General features: G+C 42.2%; 1 protein-coding gene across 1 annotated transcript; it reads left to right on the forward strand.

The window, feature by feature from the left end:
- Positions 1-10,967: 10,967 nt before the first annotated feature.
- On the forward strand, positions 10,968-17,149 carry LOC311099446 (prostaglandin E2 receptor EP4 subtype-like). Its single transcript, XM_084140129.1, has 2 exons — positions 10,968-12,134; positions 15,607-17,149. Exons 1-2 carry the CDS (start codon positions 11,343-11,345, stop codon positions 16,240-16,242), a joined length of 1,428 nt encoding a protein of 475 aa, XP_083996255.1. The 5' UTR covers positions 10,968-11,342; the 3' UTR covers positions 16,243-17,149.
- The last annotated feature ends 965 nt before the right edge of the window (positions 17,150-18,114 follow it).

Consider the following 18,114-nt stretch of genomic DNA (forward strand, 5'->3'; position numbering starts at 1 on the left):
GGAAAATAAGTATTTGGTCACCTACAAACAAGCAAGATTTCTGGCTCTCACAGACCTGTAACTTCTTCTTTAAGAGGCTCCTCTGTCCTCCACTCGTTACCTGTATTAATGGCACCTGTTTGAACTTGTTATCAGTATAAAAGACACCTGTCCACAACCTCAAACAGTCACACTCCAAACTCCACTATGGCCAAGACCAAAGAGCTGTCAAAGGACACCAGAAACAAAATTGTAGACCTGCACCAGGCTGGGAAGACTGAATCTGCAATAGGTAAACAGCTTGGTTTGAAGAAATCAACTGTGGGAGCAATTATTAGGAAATGGAAGACATACAAGACCACTGATAATCTCCCTCGATCTGGGGCTCCACGCAAGATCTCACCCCGTGGGGTCAAAATGATCACAAGAACGGTGAGCAAACATCCCAGAACCACACGGGGGGACCTAGTGAATGACCTGCAGAGAGCTGGGACCAAAGTAACAAAGCCTACCATCAGTAACACACTACGCCGCCAGGGACTCAAATCCTGCAGTGCCAGACGTGTCCCCCTGCTTAAGCCAGTACATGTCCAGGCCCATCTGAAGTTTGCTAGAGTGCATTTGGATGATCCAGAAGAGGATTGGGAGAATGTCATATGGTCAGATGAAACCAAAATATAACTTTTTGGTAAAAACTCAACTCGTCGTGTTTGGAGGACAAAGAATGCTGAGTTGCATCCAAAGAACACCATACCTACTGTGAAGCATGGGGGTGGAAACATCATGCTTTGGGGCTGTTTTTCTGCAAAGGGACCAGGACGACTGATCTGTGTAAAGGAAAGAATGAATGTGGCCATGTATCGTGAGATTTTGAGTTAAAACCTCCTTCCATCAACAAGGGCATTGAACATGAAACGTGGCTGGGTCTTTCAGCATGACAATGATCCCAAACACACCGCCCGGGCAATGAAGGAGTGGCTTCGTAAGAAGCATTTCAAGGTCCTGGAGTGGCCTAGCCAGTCTCCAGATCTCAACCCCATAGAAAATCTTTGGAGGGAGTTGAAAGTCTGTGTTGCCCAGCGACAGCCCCAAAACATCACTGCTCTAGAGGAGATCTGCATGGAGGAATGGGCCAAAATACCAGCAACAGTGTGTGAAAACCTTGTGAAGACTTACAGAAAACGTTTGACCTGTGTCATTGCCAACAAAGGGTATATAACAAAGTATTGAGAAACTTTTGTTATTGACCAAATACTTATTTTCCACCATAATTTGCAAATAAATTCATAAAAAATCCTACAATGTGATTTTCTGGGGGGAAAAATGTCATTTTGTCTGTCATAGTTGACATGTACCTATGATGAAAATTACAGGCCTCTCTCATCTTTTTAAGTGGGAGAACTTGCACAATTGGTGGCTGACTAAATACTTTTTTCCCCACTGTACCATTTTCTAGCTCTTAGTCTCTACTTTTATCCAATGTAAAAAACACAATTTCAAATGTTGTGTTTACACAGCAGGAAATGCAGAAGTATTTTATTTTTCGCTATGATCAGCTTGTCAAAAACATTTACGGATACAAACTTGAAACCATCATGACAATGAGGTGAAACTCCTGGACAACAGTTGTGATTGTCCATTTTACTTTGACCTGTCCTGTTTTTAGGATGTGTTGCTTTGTTAACATGATAGCTATTTTTTTGTTGTTGATTGAGCACCATTTAGGTTAGGCTATTTGATTTGAGAAACTTGCATGATGTAAAAAGTATCTGTCTCATTATATTGACATACATTTTATATCCAGCCTGTAGGCTACAGAAAAGGCCACATACTCTTTCTACCATATCCTATATCATGATTTATGTTAGATTTTATTTTTTTACTGAACGTTGGTGGAGCGTTGCAAAGATGCGTCTCTCCAACAGCACCCTGGAGAAGCGCACTGGAAATGGACAAGCAAAATATATTGCACCCCTGCCTTTGACAAAGTGGGCACTGCTTATCAAAGGGCGGCAACAGCGCTCACCTAAAAAGCCCACATGCCACTGGTTGAGAGAAATTGTCATTGTTTTTGGGCAGAATTATGTGAGGTTTTATGTGTTGTTGTTGGCGGTTCGTCTTGGTCAGTTTAGCTCAGAAAATGCCGCCCCCGCCTAATCCTGCCTAATGAGCGGGCAGACCATGCTTATAGCATATCATAATCACATCAATAAATTGGTTATAACATTGCTTGTCCATATATGTATATATTCTTAAATTCCATTCCTTACTAGATTTGTGTGTATTGTGTATATGTTGTGAAATTGTTAGATATTACTTGTTAGATATTACTGCACTGTCGGAGCTAGAAGCACAAGCATTTCGCTACACCCGCAATAACATCTGCTAAACACATGTATGTGACAAATACAATTTGATTTGATTTGAACAAACTCTGAACACCGTAACACATGTGACAGCAGAATGGATGCAGATGACGTGACAAATAAACTCGAAGCGGGGGAATATTTATAGGTTGCTCAGGAGGTAAAGAGATAAATGTGACTAGCTGTGGAAAATACTGGAGATCAAGAAAAAGGTAAGGAGCAAGCGCTGCATGCATATTATGTGTGCCAAACAGGTGCTGTATAGATTACAATATAATTTCTCTGACCGTTTGGAACAATGTAAACAACACTAAATAAAGTATACCAGAGAGTCTGTTGTAAAGTTTTTTTCTAAGCCTTTATTACAGCAAAGACTAAAAACTGTCGCATTCATTCGTGAATGCAATTCCCAAAATGGAATGGTTCATTTATTGTTTAAGCTAGTTATTCAAAGCTGGCTTTATTTTATTTCAAAACTAAAATGCTTGATTGCATTTCAAATCATGAATGACTCGTATGCTGTGTGATGACATGAACGAATGAATGATTGATTGATACAGTAGACTATGGGAGTATTGAAATATAGGCCTAGGTAAGTTATGATATTAAGACTAAACAGAATGTGCTCTTAGGCCTACAGCTCGATGGTGGTTATACAAGCTGCTATACTAAGACTACTATTAATAATGACATTATTTATTATTAATATAATAATAATAGTAATAATAATAACAATAAGAAGGAGATCAAAAAAAGGAGCGTTATTATTATCATTATTATTATAAATATCATTTTCCGACAATTTGGAACAGTGTAAACACGAAACAAATTATAAATAATACAAGAGAGGCTTTTCTAACGAAAAAGTGTAGAGCCTTTATTACAGCAAAGCACAGATTAAAAACAGCCGAATTTGTGAAATTGTTGTCCTTGCGTGAGGCTTTGTGCTGGCACATTTAACAGATAGGCTATTGTTTATAGACCTAATTAAGTTGGGGTTTCCACTCTCCTCACTTTTCTTAGACAATAAGGCAAGGGCTGTTCTCTCATCTCCTCATTCTGCTGCTGCCTCCGCAGCATTGTTCTCAACACCAATATGCTGGTTAACTTTACTATTATGCACATAGCAACAAGGTCTAGGAAAAGGCACCAATTCAACAGCATACTGATGTGTTTCAGAACCGTGGACAGCAACCGCTATCCAACGAGGGAGAAAGCACATTTGCTATAAGATAATATTATTTTTATTAGTGTTGCACAATTGTTCTTATGTAATATAACCATATACAATTTCAGTAGCACGTCTTAGACTGATGGACTGTGCCATCCCCACGGCCTCCATAATGGATTAGTCCACTCAGACAGGCCTGAATCAGACAGGTGTCTTGTACACCATGCTACTGCTCGACTAAAGAAATATCGGTCGACCAACAGCCTATCGACCAAACAATGGACCAGTCGACTAAATGGGGTCAGCCCTAATACAGTGTATTCGAAAGAATTCAGACCCCTTCACTTTTTCCACATTTATTCTAAAATGGATTAAAATACTTTTTTTCCTCATCAATCTAGACACAATACCCCATAATGACAAAGCGAAAACAGGTATTTACATAAGTATTCAGACTCTTTGCTATGAGACTCGAAATTGAGCTCAGGTGCATCCTGTTTCCATTGATCATCCTTGAGATGTTTCTACAACTTGATTAGAGTCCACCTGTGGTAAATTCTATTGATTGGACATGATTTGGAAAGGCACACACCTGTCTATACAGTGAGGGAAAAAAGTATTTGATCCCCTGCTGATTTTGTACGTTTGCCCACTGACAAAGAAATGATCAGTATATAATTGTAATGGTAGGTTCATTTGAACAGTGAGAGACAGAATAGCAACAAAAAAATCCTGAAAAACGCATGTCAAAATTTTTAGAAATTGATTTGCATTTTAATGAGGGAAATACGTATTTGACCCCCTCTCAATCAGAAAGATTTCTGGCTCCCAGGTGTCTTTTATACAGGTAACGAGCTGAGATTAGGAGCACACTCTTAAAGGGAGTGCTCCTAATCTCAGCTTGTTACCTGTATAAAAGACACCTGTCCACAGAAGCAATTAATCAATCAGATTCCAAACTCTCCACCATGGCCAAGACCAAAGAGCTCTCCAAGGATGTCAGGGACAAGATTGTAGACCTACACAAGGCTGGAATGGGCTACAAGTCCATCGCCAAGCAGCTTGGTGAGAAGGTGACAACAGTGGTGCGATTATTCGCAAATGGAAGAAACACAAAATAACTGTCAATCTACCTCGGCCTGGGGCTCCATGCAAGATCTAACCTCGTGGAGTTGCAATGATCATGAGAACGGTGAGGAATCAGCCCAGAACTACATGGGAGGATCTTGTCAATGATCTCAAGGCAGCTGGGACCATAGTCACCAAGAAAACAATTGGTAACACACTACGCCGTGAAGGACTGAAATCCTGCAGCACCCGCAAGGTCCCCCTGCTCAAGAAAGCACATATACAGGCCCGTCTGACGTTTGCCAATGAACATCTGAATGATTCAGAGGAGAACTGGGTGAAAGTGTTGTGGTCAGATGAGACCAAAATGGAGCTCTTTGGCATCAACTCAACTCGCCGTGTTTGGAGGAGGAGGAATACTGCCTATGACCCCAAGAACACCATCCCCACCATCAAACATGGAGGTGGAAACATTATGCTTTGGGGGTGTTTTTCTGCTAAGGGGACAGGACTACTTCACCGCATCAAAGGGACGATGGACAGGGCCATGTACTGTCAAATCTTGGGTGAGAACCTCCTTCCCTCAGCCAAGGCATTGAAAATGGGTCATGGATGGGTATTCCAGCATGACAATGACCCAAAATACACGGCCAAGGCAACAAAGGAGTGGCTCAAGAAGAAGCACATTAAGGTCCTGGAGTGGCCTAGCCAGTCGCCAGACCTTAATCCCATAGACAATCTGTGGAGGGAGCTGAAGGTTCAAGTTGCCAAACGTCAGCCTCGAAACCTTAATGACTTGGAGAAGATCTGCAAAGAGGAGTGGGACAAAATCCCTCCTGAGATGTGTGCAAACCTGGTGGCCAACTACAAGAAACGTCTGACCTCTGTGATTGCCAACAAGGGTTTTGCCACCAAGTACTAAGTAATGTTTTGCAGAGGGGTCAAATACTTATTTCCCTAATTAAAATGCTAATCAATTTAAAACATGCGTTTTTCTGGATTTTTTTGTTGTTATTCTGTCTCTCATTGTTCAAATAAACCTACCATTAAAATTATAGACTGATCATGTCTTTGTCAGTGGGCAAACATACAAAATCAGCAGGGGATCAAATACTTTTCTCCCTCACTGTATAAGGTCCCACAGTTGACAGTGCATGTCAGATCAAAAACCAAGCCATGAGGTTGAAGGAATTGTCCTTAGAGCTCCGAGACAGGATTGTGTCGAGGCACAGCTCTGGGGAAGGGTACCAAAACATTTCTGCAGCATTAAAGGTCCCCAAGAAAACAGTGGCCTCCATCATTCTTAAATGACCAAACTGGCCGCCCGGCCAAACTGAGCAATCGGGGGAGAAGGGCCTTGGTCAGGGAAGTGACCAAGAACCCGATGGTCACTCTGACAGATCTCCAGAGTTCCTCTGTGGAGATGGGAGAACCTTCCAGAAAGACAACCATCTCTGCAGCACTCCACCAATCAGGCCTTTCCTCAGTAAAATGCACATGACAGCCAAGTTGGAGTTTGCCAAAAGGCACCTAAAAGACTCTCAGCCCATGAGAAACAAGATTCTCTGGTCTGATGAAACCCAGATTGAACTCTTTGGCCTGAATGCCAAGCGTCACGTCTTGAGGAAACCAGGCATAGCTCATCACCTGGGCAATATCATCCCTATGGTGAAGCATGGTGGTGGCAGCGGTATGATGTGGGGATGTTGTTCAGTGGCAGGGACTAGGAGACTAGTCAGGATCGAGGGAAAGATGAACGGAGCAAAGTACCGAGAGATCCTTGATGAAAACCTGCTCCAGAGCGCTCAGGACCTCAGACTGGGGCGAAGGTTCACCTTCCAACAGGACAACAACCCTAAGCATACAGCCAAGACAAAGCAGGAGTGGATTCGGGACAAGTCTCTGAATGTCCTTGAGTGGCCCAGCCAGAGCCCAGACTTTATCCCGATCGAACATCTCTGGAGAGACCTGAAAATAGCTGTCCAGCAATGCTCCCCATCCAACCTGACAGATGCAGGAATGACCACATGCAGGAACACCCTGAATTGCGGCTTTTTTTGTGTAGTGCGTACTGTGTAGGAGCCCATTGGAGGACTTTTGGTTTCATGTGCTTTGGCGTCATTTAGCCTATTATATGATTTATCATATAATTCCGATTTAGGAAATTACATATTTTTTACTTCTATGCACATCTCAGTAGTTGGTATTCAGACTTACCTTATGAAGGTGCGTAATGGGCTTTGCAGGCATGGTTCCCTTGCGCAAGCTGAATGAATGTAATTCAACCGCTGAAATCTCTCCCACTTGTTGGCTGACAGATTGTCTCATGGAGTTTTCATTCAATAGGGGTTTCAGTACATTTAAGCCATCCCTTTAAATGTGTTGTACCTTTAAGTTAGAATTTTGTCAACAGACTCAATAGAATATATCGAGAGAACGGGTTCACAACTTTGGGGATCAATGAAAGAAAGCCATCAAAACATATGCACATTCATCTCTGTTTCAGCACCAATTGGTAGATACTCTGATCTTATTTACTGAACAAAAATGTAAATGCAACAGGCAACAATTTCAACAATTTTACTAAGTTACAGTTCATATAAGGAAATCAGTCAATTGAAATAAATAAATTAGGCCCTAATCTATGGATTTCACATTACTGGGACATAGGCCCACCGCTGAAATCTCTCCCACTTGTTGGCTGACAGATTGTCTCATGGAGTTTTCATTCAATAGGGGTTTCAGTACATTTAAGCCATCCCTTTAAATGTGTTGTACCTTTAAGTTAGAATTTTGTCAACAGACTCAATAGAATATATCGAGAGAACGGGTTCACAACCTTGGGGATCAATGAAAGAAAGCCATCAAAATATATGCACATTCATCTCTGTTTCAGCACCAATTGGTAGATACTCTGATCTTATTTACTGAACAAAAATGTAAATGCAACAGGCAACAATTTCAACAATTTTACTAAGTTACAGTTCATATAAGGAAATCAGTCAATTGAAATAAATAAATTAGGCCCTAATCTATGGATTTCACATTACTGGGACATAGGCCCACCCACTGGAGAGCCAGGCCCAGCCAATCAGAATGACTTTTACCCCACAAAAGGGCTTTATTTGCATGTTTGTTCTTCCCCATTTCTTTTTCAATTTTTCTAAATGTATTTTCCTTTATTACTTTCCAAACCCACAACCACTCCCCTAATTGGAGTAAACTAGTGAACAACAAGGCTTAGGCCTCTACTTCCAGCTTATACATACTATATACATTTTACTTCCTCTACCCTCAACCTCTCCGATCATTTTCATGATGTCCATGCCTCTACATGCCATATCCCCCAAACTGTGCTCTATCACAAAAGTTCTCAACCTATATACTTATTATGGACACAGTATGTTTTACATTAGTTATTTTGTTGTTATTAGTTGTTATTAGTCCCATCTATCTCTTAACACCATCCATATTGGATTTCTACTTGCCATATATTTCTCAACTGTACTGTGATGTTTCACAAAAGTTCTAAACCCCATTGTTTCTACAGATTGTAAATTGAAAATAAACATTTTTGCTAAAAGTATTATTATATTGTTGATCGATTGACTATGACTTTCAGATCACCCAGTAATGCTATCTGCAGGGTTAGCTCCAGGTATATATTGCAATCCTTCAGCCAATCCTGGACCTGTGACCAAAAACAAGCTACAAATGGACAGTACCAAAACAAATGATCTAATGATTCTGTCTCTTCGCAGCAAAATCTGCAGAGCTGGGAAGATTATATCCCCCATATAAATATTGGCTTTATTACAGACAGAAATACTCCTCAGTTTCATCAGCTGTCCGGGTGGCTGGTCTCAGATGATCCCGCAGGTGAAGAAGCCAGATGTGGAGGTCCTGGGCTGGCGTGGTTCCACATGGTCTGCAGTTGAGAGGCCGGTTGGACGTTCTGACAAATTCTCTATAACGACGCTGGAGGCAGCTAATTAACATTCAATTCTCTGGAAACAGCTCTGATGGACATTCCTGGAGTCAGCATGTCAATTGTATGCTCCCTCATACAAGACATCTGTGGCATTGTGTTGTGTGCACATTTTAGAGTTGCTTTTTATTGTCCCCAGCACAAGGTGCACCTGTGTAATGATCATTCTGTTTAATCAGCTTCTTGATATGCCACACCTGTCAGGTGGATAAATTATCTTGGCAAAGGAGAAATGCTCACTAACAGGGACGTAATTTTTGCACAAAATTTGAGAAAATAAGCTTTTTGCGCATATGGAACATTTCTGGGATCTTCTATTTCAGCTCATGAAACATAGGATCAACACTTTACATATTGCGTTTATATATTTTTTTAGTATAGCTTAATTAAGGTTAGGAAAGTATTTATGAATCATAAAAAACAGGTTTGGAGAGCCTTTAATAGAAAATAAAGAAAACTGTAGATTTCAGAAATTTGCCACATTCAGTTCTTCAACCCATTGTAATGTTGGAAGATTAGTGTACATATAATTATAATATGGAGAATAGTGTACAATAGTAGGCTATACCCTCCCTCGTCTAGTGCCTGCACTAACCATGGAACTGTGTGATGACACGGCCAAGTATTGCTCCATGTGTCGGGCGGGTTTAAATGGCTTGGTTTGTGCTCCGCTGCATAATGATTAAATTAGCCTACATGTCTTTTTTTATATTATCAAATGTTACTAATGATCCTCAGCAACAACCATATGGCCGTGACTGTGTTTACAGAGGAAGCAAATAAAGTTAAACAAAACAATGTAATTAAATGGAATGATAATGTAGGTTATACCAACTGAAGGGAATTAACAGTAAATTGGCAGTTTAATATGTGTGGTCATTAGACCTACTGACGGTCGATACTGATAGTTGATCATATTTAACATGAGAAAGTCAGGGTAGCCTATAATTAAGACAAATTCTACATAAAGGCACAGCATTTCATAAACTTTACAGTGGGAAAGTTGATATGTTGATCTGCTTCACATTTGTCTCCAGCGATTATAAGGTAAAATACACTCAGTGGCCACTGCTTTCACGAAAATGGCTCGCTCCTACATAAAGCAGGCAGACAGACATCAAGGCATTTAGTTACTGTTCGATTGAACGTTAGAATGGGCAAAACGAGTGACCTAAGTGACGTTAAGCGTGGTATGATCGTCGGTGCCAGCCGCACCGGTTCTAGTACCTCAGAAACATCCGGCCTCTTGGGCTTTTCACTCACGACAGTGTCTAGGGTTTCCCGAGAATGGTGAAAATAAAAAAAAGTCCTGTGGGCGAAAACAACTAGTTGATGAGAGGTCAAAGGAGAATGACAAGTATCGTGCAAGCTAACAGGCAAATAACGGCGCAGTACAACAGTGGTGTGCAGAACGGCATCTCGGAACGCACAATTCGTTGGTCCTTGTCAAAGATGGGCTATATTGCAGCAGACGACCACACCGGGACCCACTCCTATCAGCTAAAAACAAGAACAAGCGGCTCCAGTGGGCACACGATCACCAACACTGAACAATTGTGGAGGTGTAATGGTGTGGGGAGCGTTTTCCTGGCACACGTTAGGTCCCTTGATACCAATTGAGCAACATTTCCATGCCCCGAAGAATTCAGGCTGTTCTGGAGGCAAAGGGGGGTCCGACCCGGTATTAGATGGGTGTACCTAATAAACTAAAATAAGTGTAATTTATATGTACAATTCCCTTATCCAAATGGATTACTCATTTACCTAGCTCTTATTAATAGCTCTTATCAAGTTGTCAATGACAGTACATGGAGAATGGTGTTATTTTTATCCCCAAAAATAAAGTAGAGGCTTTTTCCACTTGGAACCAGTAGGTTCGCTAGACCTTATTCATTGTTTATCTTCGCGTAGAGGTGGTGTAATTATTTGGGAATTATCCTCTATTATTCCTCAAGCAAGGAGGAGGCCAGAGTCATCAATGATTCCCATCAGACCAACTCCTTGAAAGCCCCACTCCTTGAAGTTAGCAGTTGTCTACAAACACTATTTAGCAACAACAACAAACAAAAAAATATATATATATACTTTAGTGTGTTTACTTTACTGTATTTGTACTTTCAACAGTAAAAGTAAAAAATTGGCTGGAGGACCTCTTTAAAACTGCTCCATTGTGTAAGACTGGGCTACTGAGTAATCAAGACAAATAGTGGGAATAAAATATTGTTTGGAAACAACCCCATTTTAAAATAGGGCCAACGGCCATGCATTAGCATGAAGTCTTCTGTAAACGACAAAAATACGCATGGTGTTGTTTTCTTGGGTTAAAATACATTTCTGACGCAAGGTGCTGCTGGGCTGCACCTTCTATAGTGCAGAGCTTCTGCTTCAAACTTACAAGTGAAGGGAGCGACGACAGAGGAGGAGTTGAACATGAAGCTCCGACGAAAAAGGTATTTTAGCAGTGTATGTGTGGGCAGCGCGGTGTGCAGAACGCCTGAGACAAAAACACTTCGGATAGTCAAAAACCTAAAGTTAGCGAGTAACAGAAGAGAGGAACGTGTACATTCAAACACGGAGACATTCGTTAGAGTGGTTATTCAAGTGCGTAATGGTTAGATAAGGTGATGGAAATTGGGGAAGGGTGGATTTGCGCGATATTGAGCAACTTGGAGAGCGCGCACCAACGGAAGGGTAGCTACATGCCAACGAATTGGGAGAGAACACTGGTGAAGAACTGACTATTTTGTTCCACATAGACAGTTACAGAATAATGTCGGGTATGAATAATGGCAGGATGACAAGTGGGTCCCGGGAGCCTACTATCCCGGTGATTATGTTCATATTCGGAGTGGTGGGTAACGTCATCGCCATCGTGGTTCTCCGAAAGTCTCGGAAGGAACAGAAGGAAACCACATTTTACACCCTGGTGTGCGGACTTGCAGTGACCGACCTTTTGGGAACGCTACTGGCCAGCCCCGTCACCATCGCCACCTATGTGCAAGGGAAGTGGCCGGGTGGAGAGTCACTGTGTCAGTACTCCGGCTTCATCCTTCTCTTCTTCTTTCTAGTCGGCCTCAGCATTATCTGTGCTATGTCCATAGAGAGATACCTGGCTATAAACCATGCATATTTCTACAACCATTACGTGGACCAAAGACTTGCAGCGTTGACGCTTGCGGGCATTTACATTTTTAACGTGATGTTCTGCGCACTGCCTGCCATGGGGCTGGGGAAAGTGAATAATCAGTTCCCAGGGACGTGGTGCTTCATCGACTGGCGGACTAACGACTCCACGCACGCCGCCTTCTCCTACATGTACGCCGGGGTGAGCTCCTTTCTTATCCTGGCCACGGTGATATGCAACGTGCTGGTATGCGGGGCGCTGATTATGATGCACAAGCGGTTCATCCGCAGGACATCGCTGGGTACGGACCAGGGAGGACGCATAGCGGACCTGAGGCGCAGACGGAGCTTCCAACGCTTGGCCGGCGCAGAGATCCAGATGGTGATTCTGCTCATCGCTACCTCCGTGGTGGTTCTCATCTGCTCCATACCTTTGGTAGTAAGTTGACGCCTTGCAAAATAAGTATTGCAATATTTTGACTGATTTTTTAAGGTTGCGCAACATGTTGGTCTCTCTTTTGTGTCTCTCGTTGTGTGTGCGCAGGAATGGATAACGTTCTGGTTGGTGTGGTGTCATTGTTTGTAACACCTTTACGCATCAGCATACGAATTAATAATTGGAGGGAAAGCCCAAAATGTGCATTAAATAAAATGGTTTAATATTTAGTAAATTAGCTCCTAATCCAATGAAGGATATTAATAGGCATAATTATAATTAATGAGGTGTTGTTACTATGTTAACTCTAATGTCAACTTCTGGTGCTCTTGCCATTAGAAACATTTCCTTACTTTGAGAAAAACAAGAACCAATAAATAGTATTGGTCTGTTGATCATTTTTGCTTTTATCTTTAGATGCCAAATTCACCAATAACATAAGGACTAACTATAGCAAAACCTTAAAGAAAAGCCCTTGTATTAATAATATCTTAGACTAATATCTAATTTTAGAGCATGAATAACAGGTATTTGTGATTTAGCACACTGATAAGGAAGACAGGCTAATGCTTTTTGTGTGTGTGTGTGTGTGTGTGTTTGTGTGTGTGTACCTTGAGAAATGCAACTATCCAGATGTCAATGGTGGCAATATCAACTGGACATTAGAGCAACAACTAGTTATGTTCATTGTTGCGGGTTTTGGTTTTTCCGTTTATATTTCGAGGTGGCGCTTTGGCGCGTGGGGCACATCGATTGGTGTCGCCTCATTGGTGGGTATGTGCTGCACCTGTGCAGGCTTGTCCATCTCGTTGGTCAGTAGGTGTTTCGCCTGTGCTGGCCCAGGTGATGTTTGGGAGTGGCTGGCCCAGTGCTCCAGTTGGTCTTACATTTACATTTTAGTAATTTTGCAGACACTCTTTTCCAGAGCGACTTACAGTTAGTAAATGCATATATAGTGAGTGCATACTGGCCCCCGTGGGAAACGAACCCACAGCCCTGGCGTTGCAAGCGCCATGCTCTACCCACTGAGCTACAGGGGACTTGAGAGTCACCTTTTGTTGACTCTCCCTATTTAAGTTCTTAAACAAAGCCTATTATCTGGTATTTCCCTGTTTTGTTTTGATCTGCTTTCTTTTTACTCCCTATCTTAAGTTGGTGCAGGGTTTTCTTTTTGTTTTCCATTCACTAGCCAAATTTAGTGGGCATCCATTGTGGGAATCTTTTAGGGCACATTTTCCTAGTTGCTTGTCAACTTTCAGTGGAGACCACCATGGATGTCCTTCAGAACCCCTTTTGAACCCCTTTCTGTTTTGGTTGTCAGTGATTTTCCTTGTTAGTTCCCTTTGTTGTGAGCGACATTTTGAGTTTGTGTTGTGGGAACGTAATACCATCCACTTGTGCTGATGGGATCGGTCTGTCTGAGTACTGCTCGGCCAGTGTCAACCATTTCCACCAAACTCTGTCCTCTGTACATACTGTAAAACCAAATGTTTAGGATCTGATTGTTTAGGATCAATGTACACGAGGAAACATAGATATTAAAACAAATTATTCAAAAAATCAACCTGCAACAAAGCATGCTGGGAAATATGATAATGGTCCCCGCCCACGTCTTTTTCACCCAGAAGGTTAACAAAAATGAAGTCAACACAGTTGAGTAACAACAACACCATGTGATTGAAAATATTTCTTGAATCAAGTGCTGTTAAGTGCTGAAATGTAGGTAAGGTGACAGACATTCCTTACACTGATCTGAATAAAAGGCAAGGAAAGTCACATTAATTTGTAATGACTAATGCACTCTAAACAGGATGATGGGAAAGTAAACACTAGTGTTTAAAAATGGAACACTTAGGAGATAAACAGTAGGTGTTTTCCTGATTGGAAACTGACTGTAAAAAGCTGACTATCATGTTTAATCTTGCATTCTAAACGCCTGTGTTCAAGATGAGAACACTTATTGGCAAATCTAAACGCCTAATGTTTACGTTTTAAACACTGACATTTACGTTATAAACGTGTCACGTTTTATGGTTTTACAGTGCAGAGAGTACTATAAGCCATCCTGTCCCCATTCACTGCATTAGAGTTACAAGAGGGTACTGTAAGGACAGAGTCACTAGAGACAGTACATTACATCCTGCACGCTTCAAAAACACTCCACAAAGAAAATGAGAAAACTAACTGCAGGGCACTGAGGGCAAAAGTTCTGAAGAGGACCAATGATATATTGTGTTCTATAAACCATCCCCATGAAGCATTTGAAAGTTACATGTAAGGACAGATCCACTAGAGACAGTACATTACATCCTGCAAGCTTAAAAAACCCTCCCCTTGAAAAAAAACCCTGAAAAGATGAACTGAGGGCGTAAGGTCTGAAGAAGACCCATTGGTCTATAATTACATATTATTGTGTTCTATATGCTGTCCCCATGCTCTGATTGAGAGCTAAGGACAGAGCCACTAGACAGTACATCCTGTAAGCTTCAAAAACTCCACCAACCAAAAATGAAAAGACTAGCTGAAAGAGACCCTGTAAGGGCGGCAGGTAGCCTAGCGGTTAAGAGTGTTGGACCAGTAACCGAAAGGTCGCTGGTTTGAATCCCTGAGCCAGCAAGGTGGAAAAATCTGCTGTTCTGCCCTTGAGCAAAGCAGTTAACCCCGAATAACAACTGCTCCCTGGGCGCCGACGACGTGGATATCGATTAAGGCAGCCCCTCGCACCTCTCTGATTCAGAGGGATTGTGTTAAACGCGGAAGACACATTTCGATTGAATGCATTTAGTTGTGCAACTGACTAGGTATCCCCCTTTCCCTGTAGTTCAATAATCAGTGTCTCTGTGTTTTCCCTCCTTCTGTATTTTCCAATAACAACCTTATCATATAGGCTAGTCACTAACCCTGTGCCTGACAGTTACTTTACTTCACTTGTTTTGACATTGTGAGTCAGAGCCCAGGGGAGAGCCAATGGCCAGAGACGTTCATATGATTGATGATTAACATGGGGAGTGGGGTTGTGTTTTCATTTGCTCTTTGCCCAGGCTTCTGTGCCGCTGTCTGCTAGGCTGATACTATTGCTCCTAGTACGCTCTACTGCCCATGCTATACCCTTATGCCAACATTACAACAGCACGGTCAAATAGGTTAGAAGTTTTGCTTTCATAGCAACCATGATAGTTTGTTCTGTATGTATGTATATTTTTTCTTGCACTACAATAACATGAGAAATTATTAGCTAGGTTTAGGTTAATGTTATTCATGTTTGAACGCTACATCAATTGGATTTAATTAGAATAGTTCAACAGGATTCAATAGGAATTCAATCATTTTGTACATTTTAGTCATTTAGCAGATGCTCTTATCCAGATCCTATTGAACACACCTATTGAAGCTTCCAATGTACATCCTCCTCATAAATACACAGAATAACCAATAACCCTTAAACCCTGTCCATCTCCCTTCCTTCCTCCCTCAGCTGCGGATTTTTGTAAACCAGCTGTCCAGGTTTGAATTTGACGCCCGTTCAACTCCCATAGAGAAGAACCCAGATCTCCACGCCATCCGCATTGCCTCCATCAACCCCATCCTCGACCCCTGGATCTACATCCTGCTGAGGAAGACCGTTCTACTGAAGCTGGTGGAGAAGATCAAGTGTCTGTTCTGCAGCTTGGGCAGCCGGGGGCGGGGCTCAGGGGCATGGGGTCAATTCTGCTGCGGAGGTGAAGGTCACCTGAATTCGTCCATCGTGTCCCAGGACTCCCCATCGCTAGTGTCCTGCGAGTTGAGGGACGTCATCAGCACCTCGCAGACATTTCTTTACCTTCCGGAGGGGACTAGAGGGGGGCAGGGGGGGTTTAGAGGGACAGGGGGCGAGGGAAGACCTAGCCTCCCTGCTGTGGAGCGCTCCCTGCTCCAGGACCAACAGACACCAGCGGGTATGGGAATGCAAAAGGATCCCAAAAAGGGCACTTTAGGACCCAGGATATCAATGAGATCAGAGGGGACAGTTGACCCTTCACGTCTGAACAGGGTGCCAACGGACCGAAAGGACAAGACTCTACATGTGACATTTACAGACGAGACACTGAACTTACAGGAGAAATGCATCTGACGGACACAAACACAAACTCAGCCAGAGTGGCTGATAACACAGAAAAGTCACAGAGGTGAGGGGAATTTAGGACTTCTAATAGCTTAAAAGGTTGGGACTTCTGAAGGGTTGAACTGAAATACACATTGATAAACTGAACTCAAAGGTGAAGGAATTCTGGGAGCTGTGCAAACACACGGTTGATTTTACTGACAGCTGACACAATAAGGGGACAAATAGTAGTCGTTCTATAGTGATTGTGTTATTCTTAGAACTTTGAGTTCATCGGTGATGCACCAATATGGAATGTCAGCCTAGCAGAAACATGATGTCCTGTTTAGGGTTTGGACAAATTGGAAACACGGTGTCAAAGTGGATTGTAGGAGATTGGATCTATTTACATGGATGGATCTATTGTATATGCCACAGTCTTATTACAAGAATACCAATATAATATGCACACACATCAGTAATGAACATAAAATGTCATATGAACTTTAATAAACACTATAAGGAGATTTCATTGCACTTTTCAAGAACTCAAAACCACTGAAAGGCTGTCAGAATGCAATCAGTATAGAATGTTGCTTACACTGGCCTCCACCTATACAAACGTTGTGATATACTGTAAATAGTCATGAGGCTACATTGTGAACTGTGTCCCATAACATTAATGAAGTTTTTTATGAAAAAATAAATGTTTCTTCTCTGTGAGAAGGTCCAGTTAGTTTGTATCCATTTAAAATTGTTACAAGATGGATTGAAACGGTACGCTACATTTCAACATTTGCATCATATTGGTTCACTTGGCAGCTCCACAACAATGCCTGAAGTATAAAAATCAAGCAAGAATATTGAGCATATAAACCCGTGCATTCCACTCTGTTACGTGTACTGAGCTTGTATGGTTGAAATAACAAAGATTATTTAAATTGCTGTCTTTTGTTTTGTTCAAATGACACATCTGCTTCATACAGTTGAAGTCGGAAGTTTACATACACCTTAGCCGAATACATTTAAACTCAGTTTTTCACAATTCCTGACATTTAATCCTAGTAAAAATTACCTGTCTTAGGTCAGTTAGGATCACCACATTATTTTAAGAATGTGAAATCTCAAAATAATAGTAGAGAGAATGATTTATTTCAGCTTTTATTTCTTTCATCACATCGTGGGTCAGAAGTTTACATACACTCAATTATTATTTGGTAGCATTGCCTTTAAATTGTTTAACTTGGGTCAAACGTTTCGGGTAGCCTTCCACAAGCTTCCCACAATAAGTTGGGTGAATTTTGGCCCCTTTCTCCTGACAGAGTGTCACGGTCGTCTAGGAGTGAAGGAGACCAAGGCGCAGCGTGTGCAAGAAACATGACTTATTTTATTAAAGTTTCGAACTACAAACAAAAGACGACTCATGAAGTCCACGGTTACACTGACCGAAACGGAACAAAAACCCACAAACACAAGGTGAAGACACACAGTTTAAATATGGCTCCCAATCAGAGATAACGAGCCGACAGCTGACACTCGTTACCTCCGATTGGGAGTCACTCAATACAAACATAGACATCGACAACCTAGACACCCAACATAGAACATGAACACATAGAATGCACACACCCTGGCTCAACATAATGAGTCCCAGAGCCAGGGTGTGACAGTACCCCCCCCTAAAGGCGCGGACTGCGACCGCGCCTCAAAAACCCCAAACAGGGGAGGGCTGGGCGGGCATACCTCCTCGGTGGCGGTTCTGGCTCCGGCCTTGACCACCACCCTCCGATACACCCCCCATAGTACCCCTGGTCCTGTCTAGCCCCGCTGGCCGGAGCCGGACTGACGACACGCGCCCCTGGCTTGGTGCATGGAACAGGAATGGACCGGAATGGGCTGGCG

Source organism: Coregonus lavaretus, assembly GCF_964263955.1.
Source record: "Coregonus lavaretus genome assembly, chromosome: 24".
Lineage (NCBI taxonomy): Eukaryota > Metazoa > Chordata > Actinopteri > Salmoniformes > Salmonidae > Coregonus > Coregonus lavaretus.

Coding starts and splice junctions, on each gene's coding strand:
- LOC311099446 (XM_084140129.1), top strand. CDS start 11,343: ATGTCGGGTATGAATAATGGCAGGATGACAAGTGGGTCCCGGGAGCCT. Junction 12,135..15,606: donor TCTGCTCCATACCTTTGGTA/GTAAGTTGACGC, acceptor TTCCTCCCTCAG/CTGCGGATTTTTGTAAACCA.